This window comes from Lepidothrix coronata, unplaced genomic scaffold (assembly GCF_001604755.1).
Source record: "Lepidothrix coronata isolate B3197 unplaced genomic scaffold, Lepidothrix_coronata-1.0 Scaffold10, whole genome shotgun sequence".
In the NCBI taxonomy this organism is placed as follows: domain Eukaryota; kingdom Metazoa; phylum Chordata; class Aves; order Passeriformes; family Pipridae; genus Lepidothrix; species Lepidothrix coronata.
The window spans coordinates 10,179,811-10,200,738 of record NW_016690190.1 but is presented as its reverse complement, the minus strand read 5'-3'; the positions used below and the strand labels follow the sequence as shown (position 1 = coordinate 10,200,738).

The window sequence follows — 20,928 nt, the reverse complement described above, 5'->3', positions numbered from 1 at the left end:
GCGCCGCCGCTGCATCCGCGCCCGGGGAGCTGAGATCCGCCGGCTCCATCCCGCCGAAATCCCGGCAGGAACATCCCCCCCGCCCGCCAGCATGATCAAGGTAAGCGGAGCGGGTTTCCTGCCGAGATCCCCTCGTCCATCCGTCCGGCGATGCGGAGCTTTTCCTTGGCAAATGGGTAGTTGATCGGTTTGTATTTTAAAGATTTTAATGCTCCGGTTTGTTATTTGTGTTTTGCGGAGGGGGTTTCTGTCCCCAAAAGATGTATTGTTTGAGGTTCGGAGGCAGGATGTGTGTGATTGTACCTCTTTCCGTGCAGACAGCATGTGTGGAAAAGAGGTAATTGTGTGGAAGAGAAATAATGAGTCGGGATGGAGAAGGGGGGAAGGGAAGGTGTATAATTTCCTCTGGGGGGGATTTCTTTCTGTTTATTTCTAACAGGGGACTCTCAATGACTAAAAAGAAAACAACAAAACAGCAAAACAAACCTGCAAAGGGTATGGTCTCCTGGCAGACATCAAGGCTTTCTATGCCTGTGAGTTTATTAAAGGACTTATGCCTGCCATTGTACTAAAATAGACTATGGGTAAAACCCAGTAACATGTGCTTAGAGGTTCTGAGTAATTTCACAACTAACTTTAAATAATGGAAGAGGAGTTGTCGGTAGCAAACACTGATGTGGCAGATGAGCATTTGTGGGGACTGTCCTTTTATAAATGTCATGTTTATTATGTTCTTCTGCTTAGTGAGGCTGATCTGGGGATTAAAAAGAAGTCTTCCTTGTCAAGGCAAAGGGCACGGAGATAGCACGGGTGCTTTTCAATTAGAGTGAGGAAACATCACAGCCAAGATACACCCTGTGGAACAGCTGCACTAAAAATAATTCTTGGGTTTTGAAAGAGGTCTGTGCTGGGCTGACTGTCAACTACACAGCTGCAGCCTGATGCCAAAGCTAACAGCTGAGGAAAAAACAGGACTGAGTTATTTGCTTTCCTTGGGTAACTACAGCAGATGGAATATGGGCACAACAGGTACGAGACTGGCAGGTGTCTCCCCAGCTCCTCTCTGCCGGTGATGGCAAGTGTTACTCACACCTCATCCTAGGGCTCACCAGCACTGCTCTCCCTTGGGTGGCTCTGGCACTGGTGGAGGTGGCACTGATGGCGGCAGGGCTGGGACAGGCGAGCCCCTGGAGAAGCCTTGGGAGGCTCTTGTAGCCCCATTCGCCCTCTCTGCAACTAAAGAGTGGCAGAAAACTGGTCTGAAACGTCCCCAGGCAGCTCCCACAGCCACAATACTCAGAATGAAGCATGTCAAGGAGTGAGGCAGACTGTGGTGTTCTAGATCATTTCTGATGTACCTGTTGTGTGTCTGGGAAAGAAGGCATGATCCCAGTCTCCAAGGTGTTGTCCAGCACCTGGCAGGAATGCTCTGGCATGGCCTTACAAAAAAACCCAAGTAGCTGGCAAGCCATAGACCTACCAGCCTGTCTACTCAAAGCAGCACTGACGTCTCATTGGAATCTTCTCACCTGCACAAACCTAGCTTTTTATTTTTACTGTAGAAAACACAGAGGGAAGCAACAGCTACAGCAGTGAAAGTACACTCTTGCCACTTGGAAGCGATGTGGCCTTGGGCAAGTCAGCTCTGTCTGAGCCCTTTCCCCTTTATTTGCCTCCTCTGTTCAGACTGTCAGCTCTGCAGGGCTGTGGCTGTCACTGTGTGTTTGTAGAGCAGAGGTACAGAAAACTGTGATTTGATTATCGTATTTATGCAAAACCTGAGACATTTATAAAGGTATCAGTAGGCAACAACATTATTACACCTCTTTATCCCTTCATCTCTCCCTTCATCATTTCCTGCATTTAGTCACAACCCTCCATTTTTCCTTGGAACTATTTCCAGCCCAACCACAACCTTCTCTTTCTGTTCTGTTTAAAGTAATGTTGTGCATAAGGAATGAATTACGCCTCTGGTTTCTGCAGTCCTGCCTTGTCCACCTAATGCACTGATTATTACTGACAGGCCTAGCACTCCTAACATTGTGTGATCCAGTGGATATGCTGATTTTTCCCAAGGAAATTGAGCATTGAAATGTGCTGCAAAATCATAGGTAAAAAAGAAGGTTGCAAAGTCATTAGGTAGCTGGCATCTTGCTAAATAGTCCACAGGCTATATCCCTGGTAGAATTTGATAGATGAAAATAATTAAAATGGATTTTATTAGTCATTAATTTATCCCTGGGAAGGTAGTGTTAAGAAAGGAGATAAATCAGTTCATTAATTGTGTAAACACTCAGGTGCTCTGAATTTATTCACCCATTTTAAAACAAATTGTCTGATGTGGGCATGCTAAAGAACCAGAACAGACATTATTTTCATTACTTCCTTTTGCTATGCTATTTTCTTAAATGAATAATCATAGCTGAATGTATAAGGAATTGAAGGTTACAAGTAGGTTTTAGGGCAGGACCCTCAGGGTTAGAATGAAGGAAGTAAGGTGTAAATTCTCTCTGTAAAATTTGCACAATCAGCCTTCTGAGGCCACACATGAGGACTGGCACATTCAGCCAGTGACATGTTATGTACTTCATGGTGCTAGATAAGGTCGTCAGAGGCTTCTATGACTTCAAGGCACTCAGTGCTGATTGTGGCTTTTGATAATAAATTGTGGCCATCCAGCTGCTACTATGGCTGTAATGGAGAGATTAAACGCCCAACCTTCATCTTAAATTTCTGGCTTTAGGTGGTAGTCGAGCATAAATCAAAGTATTATGTGATCCTAATTTGTCATTCATCGTCACTTACATGGTTGCAGCTTGAAACCTCTGATTCTTACATAGGATGAAGTGAATGGGGGGCCCCATTAACCTTTTAAACAGCTTCATTGCTTTATGACTTTATACATTAAAGGGGCAGGTGATACCACATCATGAAATAGAGCACCTGTTGCAGAAGGGCAATTTAGCAAGTATAACCATATGCTGTTGCAGAGGAAAATCCAGTGCCATGCTTATGGGAAGGCCTGATGTTGCCCTTCAGCACGTATATCAAATGGTATGAAAGTTAAATGGGAATAGTTGAAACTGTCTTTGAAATGATCAAGAAGTTTTACCCATCTGGTTTCTTGTGCATTTTGGCCCATTGTTTATTACTGTTTTTGCAAGCTAATGTCATCATACCATTCCAACAAAGTTACTCATTTACTTCCCTGTGCAGTGTGTTCCAGGTTTTATTTTAGATTATACCTGAAGCATTAATGAAGGACAACACATGACTTCTCAGTAGGTACACAGCTACTGCTAATTCAGTTTGCCTATTAGAGCATTTCCCACACAATATTTGATTAAAACACTCCTAGTAAGCACAGAAAATTAATTGTTTTCCCCGGTGTACAAATAGGGTTTAATTCCACAAGATTCTGATTGTATTAATTTCCGCTAGGATATGGAGAGATCAGTACCACACAAGTCATGTCCTCTTGTTTAATTTCATTTAGACTGTTGTCTCGATAGTTATCACTTCTGTAATAAATGTTTGAATTTGCATTATCTTTTCTGAGAATGAGCTTTTTGAAAAACATTGACACTGAGAGTCTGAGGGAACTGGGTGTGTCCAGTCTGGAAAAGAGGCTTTGGGGTGATGTAATAGCAGCCTTCCAAAATCTAGAGGAAAATTACAGAGATGGGGCCAGGCTCAGCAGTGATGTATATTAGGAGGACAGGAGAAAATGGCATAAATTAAAATTAAAAAGGCTCAGACTGGATATAAGGAAAAAATTCTCCCCACAAGGACAGTCAGGCAGTGGGTTGCCAAGAGAGAATGTGCAGTCTCCTTCCCTGGGAATTTCAAGACCCAACTGGATAAAGCCTTGAGAAACCTGGTCTGAGCTGAGAGCTGACCTTGCCTTGAGCAGGAGGTTGAACTAAAGACCTCCTGAGGTCCCTTCCAGCCTGGATTTTTCCTGTGGTCCTGGGAAAAAAGCTTAGAAACTGAAATTTTTTTTTAAAATCAGGTTTTAGTTTTTGTCACAGCGATGTCGATCAGTACATGTTTGTTCTGAGCCCTGACTGCTTGGCTTTTAACAACACAAGGAACTCTTTGCAAGGATGGTCTTTAAAGCCACCACTGCAGGCAGATTTCTTTGCAGAAGGTACTTTCTTTAATGTGTCAGTATAGTAGCAGTATTTTCCTCTCTGTTGTCTCAAGGAAGTCCAGGTGCTTTACAGAAGAGATTGAACTTTTTTTCTCATATTCAGAATACATCCTGACTTTACTAAACTTTTTTTCTCCTGATGTATTTTAAGAATAACTCTTTAAACATGAATTACTGTACCAGTAGTTGCTGCCCATGGAAAAGGAAGAGGTATGTCAGCACTCCTAGGGAAGTTACTAATATCAAGGGAAAGTTAAGGGGGTATCTCAGAGATTTAAACATTATTATAAAAACACCAACCTTAAGAAAAGTGCTGTCTTAAAAAAATAAAAAGGCTTCTTTTTTTTTTTTTTAATTGAATTTACAAAGTCTTCTTTTTACTTCTTTTCAATGCAACTGACTGCAAGTAAAATTCAGTTCGTGGTTAGAATTCTTACAGCTTCTGTGAAGGTTCTGTCTGGCAGTTTTCACTCCTGTAATACTTGATGTTAAAAGTTCTGAATTGTGGAATTTTTCCTTTGATACGTGGAAAATGAAACACTCGAAAAACTGAATAAAAGAGATGCTTTTGATTTTGTGTAATGTGGACATGACTGCATCTCAAATGTAATATGTAACTTTACCATATAAAATTGCATATCCTACTGTTAAAAAATTATGAATTCTCGAGGCTTTGTCCAACTGCATATCATCATGGAAGTCATTAAAAATCACATAAAGTCCACCTAAAATCAGCAGTAATAGTATAATTTCTTTCTTATATCTTATAATTTCTAGCTAATGTAGAGAGTCTCTCACCCTCCAATAAAATAATAGAAATTTTTAACCAAAACAGTATGGGAAAGAAAACTTCGTAGCAGATTTTAAGACTTGTGATATTCTCAACATATTTATCAGGCTAGCTGTGAAGCAAGTTTCTTACCAGATGTATGATACAGGTTTTATTTCCCTGATTCTAAACTTTGAGGAAACAGGTGGAGAGGTTAAGTTTTTGCTCCTGGATGAATAGAAGCAGAAGTAATTTTTTTTAATAGGATCTATAGTTAGTTCGTTATAAACTTTATTTGTGGATTTGTAATTCAGGAGTACCATAATTATTTTTTTTAATAGAACATCAAGATTTATTAATATCATCAAATTATCAAGGTCACAGTCAGTGCTAGTGTTGAGAGTCAAAACTGTGAGTCTTGATTTGTGCCCTGTACTGTGGCAATGCCTACTTACAGTCTGACAACACTCCTCCTAACTGCTAGAAAGTATTGCCTGAAGTATAGAAGTCAAAAGCTAGAAAAAATAAATAGTTGTGTCTTAGTATGGAGTATAATGTGAGCCAAGTTTATTCCTTTCACAGCATGAAGTAGAAGTTGTAGCATAGGATCTTATATAGTGGCTACACAGGCATCATTTCTGGCACACCTGTACAGCTGGATGTGTACATGCATGCAGAAAAAAGTCATATTGTATTCATTTGCTCATATATTTGAGGCATTGATCCATCATAAGTATATCATCTGAGGGTTTTTTTAGTATTTTTAATATTATCTTTTGCCTGTCAACACTTTTTCAGAGATAATTTTTGGCATTTACAGTTTTATTCTCTTCTTGATACCTGGAGAGAGAAGTTCAGTAACATCAACATTTTTTCTCGTTCTTCATTGATCTGAAAATCTAGCATTTATCATTGTTTCCTTTGAGATTTTCTTTTAAGGTGTTGTGCTGCAGCCAGCAATGTTTTTATTGTGTCAATTGGGAAAAATATTTATTAGAACATACATGTAAAATGCTCTGTCCTGCTGCTTCCAGGTGAACTGGATTTCAACAGTGGACAAATCAGATGCAATTCTAAACTGTTTTAGGGTGCTTCCAATTAGCTAGCTGGATACATTCAGATATAAGATGATGTATGACCAGAGATGTTCTGGTCAGGAGCGTTGATGTTCATGTGGATTGAAGCTGGACAAAACCCCTGGTTCATGGGGGTGTTACAAGTCATTTAGCAATTTACATTTGTGGAGCTGAGCTGGGCTGTTTGATCATTGGCAGAGATGTGGAATTGTAGGAAAACAAGCCCACATTACTTGCCATAGACCTGTTTATCATCTTCATTACAGTGCCATTTCTTAGCATGTCAAAGTCACCATTTTTCTAGCAGAGACTGCATCACTCCTCATTTGTGGTGCTCCTTTACCAGGCTGTAATTTGGGCAAAGGACCTCTCTCTTTGCTTTGTGTTCTTAATGCTGACACCTTTACAAGTATCTGTTACCGCACTTTTCCAAGGCCACTTTTAATGTGCTGGGTGATATTTTACTCTCAAATTCCCTGGGTGGCATCCAGTTTGTTCTGGGCACTGTCAACAACTGATAGGGGACTTCAGATGAAGGGCTTGCTCACAGGGTTTTTGGAAAAGACACAGAGTAAGTGTAACGGAGCTCCAAAATTTTGGAGTCTTATAATCCAGGTTTTCCCCCTGCCTTAGAATTGTTACACAGTTGAATACATACTAAGTAGGTGGAGTATCTGATTTTATCACTATTTTGAAACATTTTACCTCTTTTGAGAAGGTATCATCAAGAAAAGCAGCTTTTTACTGGTGTTATCTTGGTGTTTGTCCTCATTCACGGGAGTAATGTGTGACACTGTACAGTGATGCTGTAGTTGTGCCCTGCTTTTCCTGGATTGTTAGTAAACTTCCATGGGATTATTTACATTTGCTTGGTGTGGTGGATTATGCTCCTTACCTTTTGGTGCACCCACTGACTGCAACCCAAAGACTGTAAAGCAAGGAAGTCCCTAGAATATTCTGAGCTGCACATCTATCATGCAAATATGCTCCATCTCTGCTGTTATTTGAACAAGAACATTATTAGACATGCTGTCCTCAGACAGGTCCCAAGGATTTTCTTTTGGGTTAGCTCTGTTCCTAGTGCCCCTTATATCAAGGGGAAATCTTCAATTTCCTTTCTACTCTGTTGAATTGTGTCTATTTAAAACAAGGCAGTGTTTGAACACACAGCAAAAGATGCGTCACAAGGGTACAACCCAAGCTTTGGTAAAAGCCAGGGAGAGATCTCCCATTGCTTCAAATCTATCATGCCAGACTTAAAACCTGCTGAAGTCAATATAGGTGAGTCTTCTGCAGTTTGCATAAGTGAACAGCCAAACCCACATTGGTCATTTACATTCTTTCCTTTTCCCTAATAAGAACTGTAATGGATTGGATGGGTACATCTCTCTAAGGAAAAGGAGCTACAGATTTAGCTCCTGGGGAGCTGTGCACGCCCCATTCTGGCACCTGTCGCCTCCCAGTGAATTCCCTGAAGCAGCTGCTAGCCAGTGTGAGGTGTGGGATGGGACAATCTACGCCTGAATTTCCTGTCTGTAGAAGGGACAGATGTTTCTACCTTCCTTTACTTAGGTTTTGTGACTGTAGAGCCAGGCTTCTAGGTATTACAGTGAGAAAATTTATTTAAAGCTTATAAACAATAAAGGTCTTGGTTCTTTATCTGGAACAAACAGTTCCAGCCCACTATCAGAATCCAAGAGAACACAGTGTTTGCAACACCTGTAGACAAAGCTTGCTGCCTTTCTCATGTGATTTGGTTTTTTTTTTTTACCCTGCTTTGCACTATTTGTTTAAAGAGACCTCCTAGATCTCTGTGAGCCTTGAAAGCTCAAGATTGGGTCCTTCTTCATCACTGTGGCCACATGTCCAGGCAGAACACACATCTGGGTGTACACAGTTTTGCCTGCAAGCAAAACCCAGGGGCTTTGCTCAGCCATTTGAGAAGACCAGCATAGCAAAGAAGCACGTTTATAAGGAGTGCTCCTCTGACTAGTGAAGCAGAGTGTACCTGCAGACCTGAGCCCGTTCAGATCCCAGGTTAGATAGCTGCTGCCATGCTCTATCAGCTTCATCTGTTGGATTCTTCGCAGGTAAACCACCTGCTTGGGAAGCAGGGAACAGGAAATAACTGCACTGACAGCCAGCACACTGCAGAAAGTCATGCTTCTTGTGCCTTTGCAGCAGTGGCACTTGATACTTGGTGACGAATTAAACGGGCCACGTGAAGTTATCAGGGCAAGATGTGATACCAAGCCAGCCTGTGTCGGCCCTTTGCAGACCAGCCACCACATGTGCAACTGCAGAGTGTTTTGTTATACTCGATGTTATTCGAGAGCCAGCTGTGTAAGTTACTGTTTTATTACCTCTAGTTGGACCGTGCACAGGACTTGTGGTGAAAAAAAGTAACTCTTTCCTCCTCCAAAACCAGTCTTTTTCTTTTTCGTCCACAGAGCTTTTGTTTTCAGTGTGTGATTCATCTTTGCTCAGCAAAGGTCTTATGTAAACCTTTATTCCAGTGCAAAATGGACTTAAATGGGACACGGTCTAAGCACTCTGAGAATAGCTACAAATGACCCCTTATACAGGCCAGTGATTCAGGCTTGACCCCGTATTTCTCCTGGTTCCGCTGTAGTTATGAGGGAGCTTGCAAACAGGACTGTGTCCTTAAAAACAGGATTTTGTTTGCTAGCTCTTTTCTTTAAGCATGTCAGTTCTCATTTTGGAATCCATCACTGTCTCTGCTGTGGTTTGGTTTTGTGTGTATTTTTTTTTTCCCCCCCAGGAGCCTATAATGATTTATTTGCAAACTGCAGAAGCTTTGGTCTCCTGCACTAAATTGTCTTGCTTCCAGTTCTAAACCCTCAGACAATGACTTTATTTGTTTCTGCTCTCTGTGCCTTCGTGTTATTTACATTTTCATTTGGGAACTGCATCAAGCCAATTGCCTTGGTCATCAGCTGCAGGATCTGCGTGGTTTCCACCACGAGGCAATTTCACAAACAAATTGCAAGCTATATTGTATGCATCTTTAAATCAGATATGTCATTTATCTCAACAGCTGTTTCAGAATAAGAAATATAACCTGTGCAACTGAATCTTTGAGGAAAATAAGCAGATTAATTTTTATTATGCTTAGGCTCATCTTTGCTGGTATAGCAGTGCAGTTAAAAATGCATCCTGGTTAACTTTACTATAGGATCTTAAAATGCTGATTTAGTACCTGGCATTATAGAATACATGGGCTAAGAGAACTGTTAGGGAAATTATAATGAAGAGAAGCTTCCTTGTGGTAAACAGCAAAGCCCTTCTAGAGTGGTACAGAAAACTATGTGACAGTATTTATACCCTTTGTTTTTGGCAGTTTGATGTAAAAGGTCACATCTCAAAGAGAACTGGGCCTAAACACAGCAAAACCATGGCGACTTTTCAGAATTTTCACTTATTTTGTTTGTGCAATCTCCATATCACAGACCCACGAGACACTGTCTAGTTAGAAAACAGGCAGATGAATTTATAGGTCAACTAGATCCAGCTGGTGGCTTTAACATGTTTTTCTTTATGCCATTCTAGCAAACAATGCACTTGTTAAAAACCTAATTAATGCTAGAGCAGACAAACAAGCCAACAAAAGAGTCACTTAGAGGCACTGTTCATAGGAGTTAGAGATGGAAGAGCTCCATTAGGTCATCTGCCTCTTCCCCTAATTGTACGAGGCTGTTTTGCTCCATCAGAAGGGAAAAGCCAGTAAACTGTGAAGACAGAGGAAACACCATTGGGGAGTGAGAGCAACAGGAGGGTCACAGAAGGGAAAACAAACAAGAACAGTGTGAACAGGTGGGCTTAGAAATCAAGGTTAAAGCACACTGCATTTGTGAAGAGCATTTCTTTAGGGTACTTGCCTATTTCTCTGAAGAAGTAGGAAGGACAATTGTCTGGATATGCAGGAAATGTATTAAGCCAAATTAGCTAATGCCTAAAGGGGCACCACACAGAGATTACAGCTGCTTTAGGTCCTGCATTGCATGGGGCTGGTGGTAGGTTTTCAGTGTTTTTCAGTTGGGAAGGATCACACTTCAGGCTCCATGTTGTATGGGTGTAAGTCACAGCTAATGCAGCAATTTTTTCTGGCAAACTAATTTTAGCCTGAAGCTGAATAGATCCCTGCTCATGTTCTCCTTAGAGTCAGTCACAACAAATTAATCTGTCTTCTGTTTCTAGTGAACTCTTTTATTTTAGCCTTCTTGATAATTAAGTTTGCCAAGCACACAACCTTTTTTGATTTCAGAAGTAATCTTTCACCTTGTCTTGGATTTCAGAAGTAATCTTTCACCTTGCCTAGCCTTGCTATCTTCCAGGTAAACTGATAAAAGCTTTCTTGTACAACAGGTTAGGCATTACTGAACTAATTCAAATATTATTTTAAGCACCGAGTCAGAAAATTGACATTATTTCCAAGAGAGGTTTCTCATCTGAATGCTGACTGAAATGACTTTTACATTGGCAACATTGTCTTGTGTCTATTTAATTTCTTGAACGCAACCTGGTCTTCTTTGACAGTTGTGATGTAGTTATAAATGTTACTAAATAGGAATCTTGGATGGGCTAGATGAATATTTTCATTTCTTTATGTTCTCCGTTTTAAGGTTTTTCTAACCAATAAGTTAGAAAGTACTCATATAACCTGAATTGCCTTTTATTTAGACATAATAAAAAGAGTGATGCTTGTTTTAAGAGGAGCTTATTTCAATTTTATCCAAACTACTTAAATTGCTTTTAATTAAAGCAAATAAACTTCAAGCCAGAGCCACAGATAAGTGCCTGCACAGTCTTTGGGACTAATTTAATAACAGTCTATTTCAATTCAACCTTACTTTATGCAATGCAGCTTTCTTACACAAAGGAACTCTTCTATGTTCTAAGGCCTGATGCCTTTGTTCTGATGCAAAATTATCACTAAGTAGTGTGGAAGCTTTCATTTTCTGCTGTGCTGGTTGCCTTTTATTTTCCTTTGTTTTGTACTGTTATTGCACTGCCTCACTGTTTAACCAACATTAGTGCCAGCTCAAGGTTGAATAAACAGCCACAATAAGGCGATAATGTCAAGCTGACAAGGCATCAGGGCAGATGTATGATAGGAAGAGTAGTCTTAAAAAGTGTATTGAAAGTGCAGAAATCAACACAAATTCTCGGGAACTCAGTTAAAAGCTACACACTGAAACCACTTATAACAAATTGTCCTTTTATGTTTGGTTGGTTTTGGTTTTGTTCCCCTGCCCCCAGTGCTGATCTGTGAGTACCCTGAGGTGTATCATTGTAGCTGCACACCTTGATTTTGTGCTGCACACCTTCTGAATTCATGTTGAAGAGTGTCAAGCCAATGCTTGGAGAGTGCACCAGTCTAACAAAGATACCTCAAAGGTCTCTGTTTGGCTTGATAAGTGGTCAGAAATATCCTTTAAGAATAAGTCCTCCTGCTTCTTTCGTCTTGGTTTTGTAAAGAGCAGATTTAAAAGACATTGGTGGGTAAGTTGTGCTGCCCTGTCATGTAAATGACCCAGCACAAGGAAGATACTTGGAGATACTTGCACGGTAACACACATATAGGTATATGTTCCTGTTCACATACCTGCAATATAAAGACAGAATTAAAATATTTTTATATCATGCACCTTCTCCCATGACAGCTGAGGTTAACGTACCTGGCTGCTGGATTCCATAAATGACCTTCTTAAACTCTGGAAGTCTTTCACAAATGTCATTAAATAAATACATATTTTAGTTGATATTAAAAATAGTATTATAAGACTCGACCCTACAGCAGTTTTTCAGAATTTCTCTCTGTCTGACAGTGTGTGGATTTTTTTTTTTTTTTAAGCTGTGAACATCATTACTGTTTCGTTTTTCTTCAAATTCATCTTTTACGTGGTGTGGCTGCCAACACGTATTAACATTTCTTTGGAAGAGATGAAAGCTGTTCTGAAGTCATGGTAGTGCTTTTATAAGACTGTAGCAATACACAGAATATATGGCATTTGTGCACATTGGAGTCTATTCTATACCTGGTCCAGAAAGGCAACTGTGATTTGGGTGGCTTTGAATGACAAAGTGCTGGTCATCACACCCCTCACTTGCCTTGCCTCTGGCAGTACCATAATATGGGGTTGGGCACTGAATTTATTCTGATTTGCTATATTCCTGCAATCTGATAAGTGTTCTAATTTCATTATCCTTCCAGTGCAAATTAAAGGATGAAATATTTCTTAGACACTTAGTAGCCAGAAGCAAGCACGGGAAAAAGCAGTAAGACACTGTTTTAGCTTGGAGAAATGTCTCAGAAAGGACTTTCTTTATTGAAAATTGTCTTTCATACGACTGCAGAGGAAACTCCCTCTCTGACTTTGCTGGGGCCTGATGACTGCTACCAGATAGTCCTGGCTTTAAGTTTCTCTGCATAGCAGGAGATGGAGTTGCCTTGGTAGAAGGAACTCTGTGCTGTCACAGCTGCGCATCTGTTGTTTGTTCGCTTCTTTAGGTTCTCCTCCTCCCTGAATAGCCAATGCTTGCCCCAAAAAGCACTGTCTGTGATTCTTTCATGGGCATGAATTTGGGTTTTCAGATGTTCCCTGTCAGTGGTAGTTCTCTACCAGGGTGGTGGTGCTGTTGATGAAATTCTCACTCAGAGTGGAGGCATCGGAGCTGTCTGTGGGCTGACTTCGATAAACTGACTGGTGAAACCAAAAAAGATGACTAAGGATTTTCTGAAGCTGCAGCCCTTGAGTTGTTTTGAAAAGTGGCCAAAATGATTTTCTAGCTGAAAGTGTGAATTCTGCAGAAATTATTGGCAGTTTATTTCTTTACTCCTGCCTTCTGCTAGGGAAAGTTTTCTGTTCCCCAGTAGTGAGAAGAGTTACCAAACAGGGAAAATCAATGAGCGTGGAACTGATTAAAGAATCAGTTTTCTTTGAAAAAGGTTGACAAAGCACATGGCACATAGAGGTAACTGCAAAACATGTTTGAGAACTGGAACCTTTATTTTTTATTATTAATTAAATGATCTCATGCACTATAGATAAAGAAATGCAGTTTGCAGCATAAGTTTACAGTGATGAAGTTTCTGATAATCTTCGGTTCCTGTTTCATTACTGAAGGTGAGCCAATGAGATACTGGTGTATCTAAAACCCAAGCACAGCAGCTTGACAAAGCATCTGTTGGAATTGCAGTTTATAGAACAGATAGTCCCAAATGAGAAGAAAGAATTGGTGTCTCAAAAACCACTAAATGTGAAGGCTCAGGACAAGTGAAGGCAGACTCATGTATTCTAGGAAACCTAGAGAATCTGGGGAGGAGATGGGCCTATTTTTGTAGCAGAATGGCCTTTCAGCTGAAGGATAACTGATCTGACTGCATAGAAGACGTAGAGAAGGTGTGCCAAAGACAGCAGGGTAGCCAAGAGACAGTGATTGCAGGGTCACGATGCTAAAAGATGTTGAAAAGATGTATGTCTAAGGCAGTTTGAAGACCAAATAGAGGAGCTGAATGTCCAATTTTGGGAAACCTCTAGCAGAAGATGACAACTATTAAGCGTAAAATGTAGTAGAATTTCACAGTGAAAAATGACACATACACTCTATTTTTTTAATAGCGTTTAATCTAGTGTAATGCTTTACGCTTTTTTTTTTTCCTCATATAGGCTTTACAGGAATGGTAAAATGAATGTTAATTTTCAGTATCTTTGAAGGAAAATTTTGTAATACTGTTCTATCTTCAATTTACAAAAAGTGGTTACATATACCACAGCTCTACAACATGACATAGGAAATACGTCATGCTTGTGTAAAACTGTCATGCTTGTGTAATTTCATGGCAACTTTATACAGTCTTGAGTGACTTTTGAGAAGATGTTGACCCAGTGGCTTCAAATGTATCTTTAGGATAACATCACTGTTTTAATGGATGCAGTTTTAAATGTACCACGCTATTAAACACAAAGGGCAGATTTATGCTTGGCATATATCCCTTGGCAATGATGGCACTTAATCAGGGAGCAATTTTTCCTATTGCATTTAGCAGGTTTCAGATTTATAAGCCATGGAGCCATTAAAATATGACTCCATCAATTAGAAAGTAATTGTGTAATGCATTTCTAGTGCCGAGGGATTAACTCAATTTAATCTCAATGCGGTTAACAAAGGCAGTGAGCTACTTGCTTTAAACATGAGTTAAATCTGTAAAACATAATGACTTCATGGAGAACAGGATTGGCCCCATGGCACACGCCCAAAAACTGGGCTGTTGGCTTCACTCAGTTTAATGGGAACCTTTAACTGAAGGGCAACATGACTGAGCCCTCAGGGGCTGCTCCTGTAGGTGGTCTGTACTTGAAACTCATGTACTAGTTTGGTATCTTTAAAAAAGATCATAAAAGAGGATATTAAACTGTATCCAGCTTCTGTCCTCTCTGTGTTGATGCCAACACTTGCTTTAGGGCAACTTCATAAAGGAGAGACGGGGAGAAACTGAAGCATAATGGTTGAGCATTTGTCAGTATTTGCTGACATCAGTAATTATTATTAGAAAATCCAGCTTGGCATGCTGGATATTAGACAAAAGCCAGCAGTGGAACTGGAGCTCCTTGAGACATTCTTGTTCCACAGCTGGCAGTTCCCATCTGTGTTAGCTGGTAACCAGCACGCTCTCCATCCTAATTCGTTCCACTGCAAAGAAAAGTCAGTTGGCTTAATTAATCTGCAGGATACTTAACAATTGTTAACTGATGGTGTCATGAAGGCCTTCTGGGGGTTTTACACTGAATTTGGAAGTATTTGAAGGACATACTATTATACAATGTCCCTCAAAGAGTCCCTCGGTTTGGATAACACTTTAGTCCTGCTAAGGTTTGACATGAATGCCAGTGAACACTCTATTGAAGTCTTGTCCTTCTGGAGTAGAAAACACTAAGCTTTCAAGCTAAACCCCCCATATTTTTTAGTAAAAGAAAAAGCATATTGGTACATTGTAAAGAGATTTGTGGTTTCTCTCGACAGATTCTCCTTTAGTGGGTAGGAAGGATCCTGTAGCCATGATTGCCTGTCTCTCTGTATAGGGTTAAAAATAAAGAGGAAGAGAAGGGTTAAAGCTGATGGTGAGAAGGCAGGAGGGATGCTGTGGGCTCCCTGGGGCCTTGGGGGGAAGGGGACAGGAAGTGAGATCTGCTGTGGCTGGGAGTTTGGCTTTTTCTTTTGTTGATAGCAAGCCTGCAGTCTGTTGAAGGCCCACTGAAGATACTGCCTTTTTTTTTTTTTTCTATACCATATCCCCAAGATCTGCAGAAAGGGAAAAGAATAATGTTATTTGCCTTGTGTGTGTCACGCTTCAATGCCCATGCTCCATCTGGTCCCACCCCTGGCCACACAGTTTGGTGGCTGCTGTCTCCCTGACACAGCCATCCACCTGCAGGGAGCCCTCCTTGTAGGGTGGGGGCTGCTCCTTGGTTAAGAGCTTGGAGCAGGGATCTCACAGGCTGACCATGAAAGGTTTCCTGTGCACCTTTCCTTCAGGGAATTATACCTGTGACCTGGGACTTCCCACCCAAGATGCAGCAAGGGCAGGGTGGGAAGCAACCACCAAGAGGTGAGCAGCCAATGTAGAGGCGAAGTAGGGCTTTTCACCTGGAGGGTTGAAAGTCTCTTAAAGTCTCTTGCTGTCAGCCCTGGCAACAACATCCCTTAGTGTCTCTGTCTGTGTGATCCCTCTGTTGCTGAACAGAAGGATTCCTGGAACTAGCACTTCTTTTTTTTTTTTTTTTTTGTTCCAGTTCCTTTCTAACATAGTCAGTGGCAAAAGCCTGAAGTTCAACATAGTATATAATTCAAAATATTCTCATTATTTATTCGTATAGGTGGGCATTCCTTATCACTGTCTTTGTTTAATGAAGGATTAAATAAAACCAATTATTTCTTTTTCCTTTCACTCTGCCTACTCAGACTTCTCTGAGAACAGGCAAAAGTGAATCTGTTAGGTGGATACTCTAGTAGAGAAACTTGACTCTGATGAAATTGTGTAAAAGCACTATTTTTTTAGCTTTGAATGAAAGACTTGTGATGTTGTCCATATCCTTCTGCGCTTCAGAGTGATAATCTGATCTAGGATGTTGTCTCTCCTAGAAAGCCCTGAAACACAGTTGTGCAAAATAATGCAATTGAAACATAACTAAAAACCTAGAGGGTGGAAAGTTGTGCTAGGAAACTACCACAAAGTTCTTGCTAATATACTTACTGAAGATGAAGCTTGAATGGTCATTCAGAGCAATCTGTCCCTAAAATGAGTTAACTGAATGTGTTTCAATGTTTCTGCAATGTGCATTGAGTTTGATTTCCTCTGGTTTTATTTCTTCTAGGGCTGTCAGAATGAGTGCACGGGAGGAGGATGTTCAGGAGAAACAGCAAAGCACGTGACTGACTCTTTCAAGGTATGTTTTTTGTTAAAAGATGACTGTCTGAAGCGTTTCAGTGGATGGTGCTAGCCAGTATCCATAACATGGTAATGATTGTTGTGCAGGCATTCAGAGCTACTGACACGCTTGACTGTCATAATTCTGTAAATAATTCTGTAAATTGCATTTGCTGAACATGTTTTCTATGTAGAAATTAAGAATGTTACAAGAAGAAGTTTATTACAATTTCTGGTACTAGCTAAAAGGTTAGTAGTAATTAAAATTAAAATGAGATAGGTGACTTTAATTTTACTCTTATCTGCTTTGAATGCAATAGAAATCAAGATTGATTTTCCCCCATTAAGGTCTTTTTTCCAAACAACATTTCTGTAGCACTCTATTATTTGTTAAACTTTGGCATTATGAATGGTGTTCAAAAGAAGGTTTTTTCCATCTGGTCCTAAAGTTGCAGAGCTAAGGATCTCAGAAGGACTCCAAAGCACTCTGCAACTCTGCCACATTATGAGCACTCCACAAGCAAACAGAGCTATGATAATAATGAATGCTGAGCAGCTGCCAGGAACTGACATGAAATTGCATCCCTCTCTTTTTATTTTAATCTTATGCTTAGAACTGAGCTCAGTTAAGATATCATTCTTTTCTTCTTCCTCCTTCCTGAATGCAGTGGAAGTAACTAAGAGCTCATTTTAAACACTGTGTGGACACAGATGTCAAATTCCAGTTTTCTGTTGGAAATGTGAAGCCTGTCAGCACGTGCTCCTTTGAATTCTACACTGTGCTCATTTCCTTTTTTCCTGCCTTTTATACTTCTTTTGCCTTTATTCCTTATGTCACACATCTGTAATTCTTTCTCTCCCTCTCTTTCCCTGATTTACAGCCTTTAAAAAGCCTCATCTGTATTTTGCAGACATATAAAAGTAGTACCCAGAAAAAGGTGACCTCGCTCGTGCTTTTTCAGCAGTCCCCTTCCTGTTATTTCTGACTATTGTCAGCAGTACACAAAATGAAATTATAATTATACACTTTGTCATGTTCTTCCTGATTTTTTTGGGTGGTGTCGCTGCTATGCAGTCTTCTGAACTATGCTAAAGTAGCTAGTTCCCTTTCAGTTGTCAGGCTTTAAGCAGATAAGAAAAATGAGTGCCGGAATAAATGTTTTAAATTGGACTCCTTGATAAGGTTTATACCAGTGCTGATGTCATTGAGAACAGCAAAGAATTCTTGAGAGTCCAGGACTACAGAATTTCACCATGTAGCAACATGGCACTTAATTTCTATTTCCTCATTCTCAGCCCTTCCCAGTTCTCCTCTTCCTCATTTCTTTGCCTTGTGTCTCTCTGGCAATTCTGCCAAAGGAGGAAAATTTAGGATGATTCAGAAAATGCTGACAAAACCAGGCATGCAGCCAGGTTTGAAACCCCAAGAGTTCACAAGTGTGGAGTTTTGTGAATTCACCTTCAACAAATAGACAAGATAAATCTCAGTAGATTCATTCAGTGGAATGTGCTAGTGTATCTGAGAGCAAGAATTGCTTTACAGAGAGGAGACTCTTGTGTAACAACACTAAGCTCCTTCTTTCACTCATTGAGGCAGTGCAGAAGGAAGATAAAGTGGCAACCAACTGTGGTAGTGTTTGGGTCATAGGTGAACTGGGCATAAACTGAAGCAGACTTAAGGCAGATTTAATTATACCAGCAGTCAAGCGGGTGCCTTACCAAAGCTCCACATATTGGGTGGCACAAAGTTGGATTTAATCCAAGTTCTTTTCTATTGATACTTGTATGTCAGCCAGGATGGCAAATCATTGTAGTGGAAAGTCTGTGTGAGGGGAAAAATGTGTTAGCAGGTGGGACAGATGGTCATAAAGGGAATAATGTTAGAAAAAAGCAGCTGGCTCAGGCTGAAGTCTAATTTATAAGTCCATTCCTGCCTTATGGCTCTGTTTCTGAAGATTAGCTGCAGTCGCCAGAAGGGGGTAGAGATTTCTAGAAAATACCATACTGTGGAAGGTGTGCATATGAAAGTTAAGATGAGAATATAGGTACTGGTTGTAGTGTCATGCGTTATAATAATTATTTCCAGTCTTTTTAACTTCATTGTCAAATTAAGAAGAAAAACTTTATAAAAAAAGGAAGAACCAGCACCAGAAAATGAAAAATTAAATAGCCTGGATTCGTTCTAGAAAAATTCGCAAACATTTCTGTGGAAGAGAGTTATGGTTAAAATTTCAGAAACTATAGCTAATAATATTCAAAGGAATCCAGTTGACCCATGGGGCTGACTGTCCTGAGGAAAGCTGCAATTCTGTGCCAGCAACCTAAATAATCCAAGATTGTGGGAATGTAGAAAACAGGGTATGGTTTTGGTTAAATCTTACATAAAACATATTGTTTACAGTGGATCACGTCCAACATTTGAGTGCCACATTAGTGTCTGAAGACATTTCTTCTTAGAATGCAGTGCTGTGCTTTTTAGGTGGGCTGAGCTTCCTTGATTTTTACTGCAGTTTCTGCCTGACTTGGAAAGGTGGACTCAGAAAGTCCCTAAACAATGGGAGGGAAGGAATGAATGTTACCTACGATTTCTAGCAGGCAGTGAGCCCCTCTGCTAGGTCAGAGTTGTTGCTTTCTTCATTTTAACTGCTACTAAACTACCTTAATTGCTACTGAAATACCTTAATTTGACTCAATTCTGCAGTTAAAAATCTCATCCTGACAGGTCTGTGATTTACAGGATATTTAATGTATGGCATTTAGAGTTGACACATGACCAGTGATCTTGGAAGAGCTAAGAAACATTGAGGGAAATAGTGATTACGCCAGAGTTTCCTGTATTGTAGAAAGTGTCAGATCTCCAGGATTTATCTACCCACCTCCTTCCACGAGAGTAAAATCCTTCTCCCTCCCTTAACTGCTGTATGCACATAGTTATATATTTGTTTATTTAAAAAACTGACGGGGATTTGTGACCATAACCTAAGAAATTATCCTTGAAGTTTTTGCCTGTTGTCAGCATTGGAACTCTACAAGGGGAATATGAAACCACTTATAATGGAAAGTGCAGTCACCCTCTGTAGCACTGAATGTTTTTTGGAAAGTTGAATCAAGAAATGCATGTGTCTGGATTTGTTCCTATACTTGCATTCAGCAATACCACAAAACAGCACACAGTTATGTCTAAGGCACTTGATTTTTACGACTAAAAATCTGGTAGTTTCTTTAATGCCTTCATTCTGCCTATTGTCCTGTCACAAGACAGAAGGAATGTTGTTTGTATAATGTGGTGATCTCTTTCCATATGTAACCGGTTCGAAGAAACACAATCAAAGTCAGAGCTAATTCTATGAATCTGTGATTGCCACTTCCTTCTCTAATGTTATCAGTCCATATCCAGAAAGATGATTTTCTTTTTGTTTTAACCTTTTGTCATGGAATATGTTTTCTCTTTGGGACTGATACATGGAGCACTTTAAGAAGGTATTACCTACTCTTACTGTGTTTCTCTGTGTTTCAGTGATCTGAAGCTATGGAAAATTAGTTTGGCATCTTAATGCTGTGAAGTTCAGTTCTTTTGTTTTAATTTTTAATGGCCTGTTTAGTGTGCTAAAGTGGTGCAGACTTTCTAGGAAAAAGGACTAGTCTGCCATGCCAAAGCAGAGCAGAATAGCTGCAGTTTACAAGTGGGTCTGGACTGACTTGCTCGTGTGAAGACTCGTGGCTGTAGAATGAGAAATGTGCAAGTGGAGCTTCTGTATCTGAATGGCTCCTCATGCTGCTCTAAATAACTATGAGTGTTCCTCCAGACAGACTCAACCTTCCCAGGCTCCAGGCCAGTGGGATGTGAGCCCATGGCAGACTGGAAGCCGTACAGGCAGGTTAGTGCAGTGCTGTGCTCAAGCTGATGATCCCTGTTGGGATCTTGGACTTGCTAGGCCGAGTACAGTGCTGTGGTAATATGTTTGCATGGCTTCCAGTTTGAAGCCAGCTCAAGTCCTAGCTGTGAGAGACGCTGGATATAGTGAATTATCTATAATTATGTATTTTTAGTGTTTGTTTCTTGCATTGCTGTAATGGTTCAAAGCCCAAGCTGTGAACTAGCTGACACTGTGCCAGACACTGCACAAATTAGAACATAAAGATTATTTCCACACTATAGGTATAACCTACAAAAAACCCCAACCAAAATGTCTGACAGTTTTTCCACAGAATCTAAAGCTGTAGTGTGTTTTACACTAGAAAAAAACCCTGAACATTTATTTCCAATGCAGGCATTTGTGGCTCAAATTGAGAGGTTGCCAATGCAAGTTTTACATTACTGTGATTTGTAACCATGTTTATACTAATGAAACTATATAATGAAATATAGTGGGATATAGGGTTCCTTACTCTGGGAATTGGGAGAGGGACTAAGCCATTTTGAGATAATAGACAGTTTTAAGCTTTATTTGAGAGAACTATTTTATGTGTGAAAACATTG

At 40.2% G+C, this 20,928-nt stretch overlaps 1 protein-coding gene across 1 annotated transcript in view; it reads left to right on the top strand.

Moving 5' to 3' along the window:
- Window positions 1-20,928, top strand: part of BCAT1 (branched chain amino acid transaminase 1) — a 61,648-nt gene continuing 40,720 nt past the window's right edge. Inside the window, exons 1-2 of the mRNA XM_017804886.1 lie at window positions 1-100; window positions 16,396-16,467. Of these exons, the coding sequence (XP_017660375.1) occupies window positions 92-100; window positions 16,396-16,467 (81 nt within the window). The 5' untranslated portion in view covers window positions 1-91. The remainder of the gene's footprint in view (window positions 101-16,395; window positions 16,468-20,928) is intronic.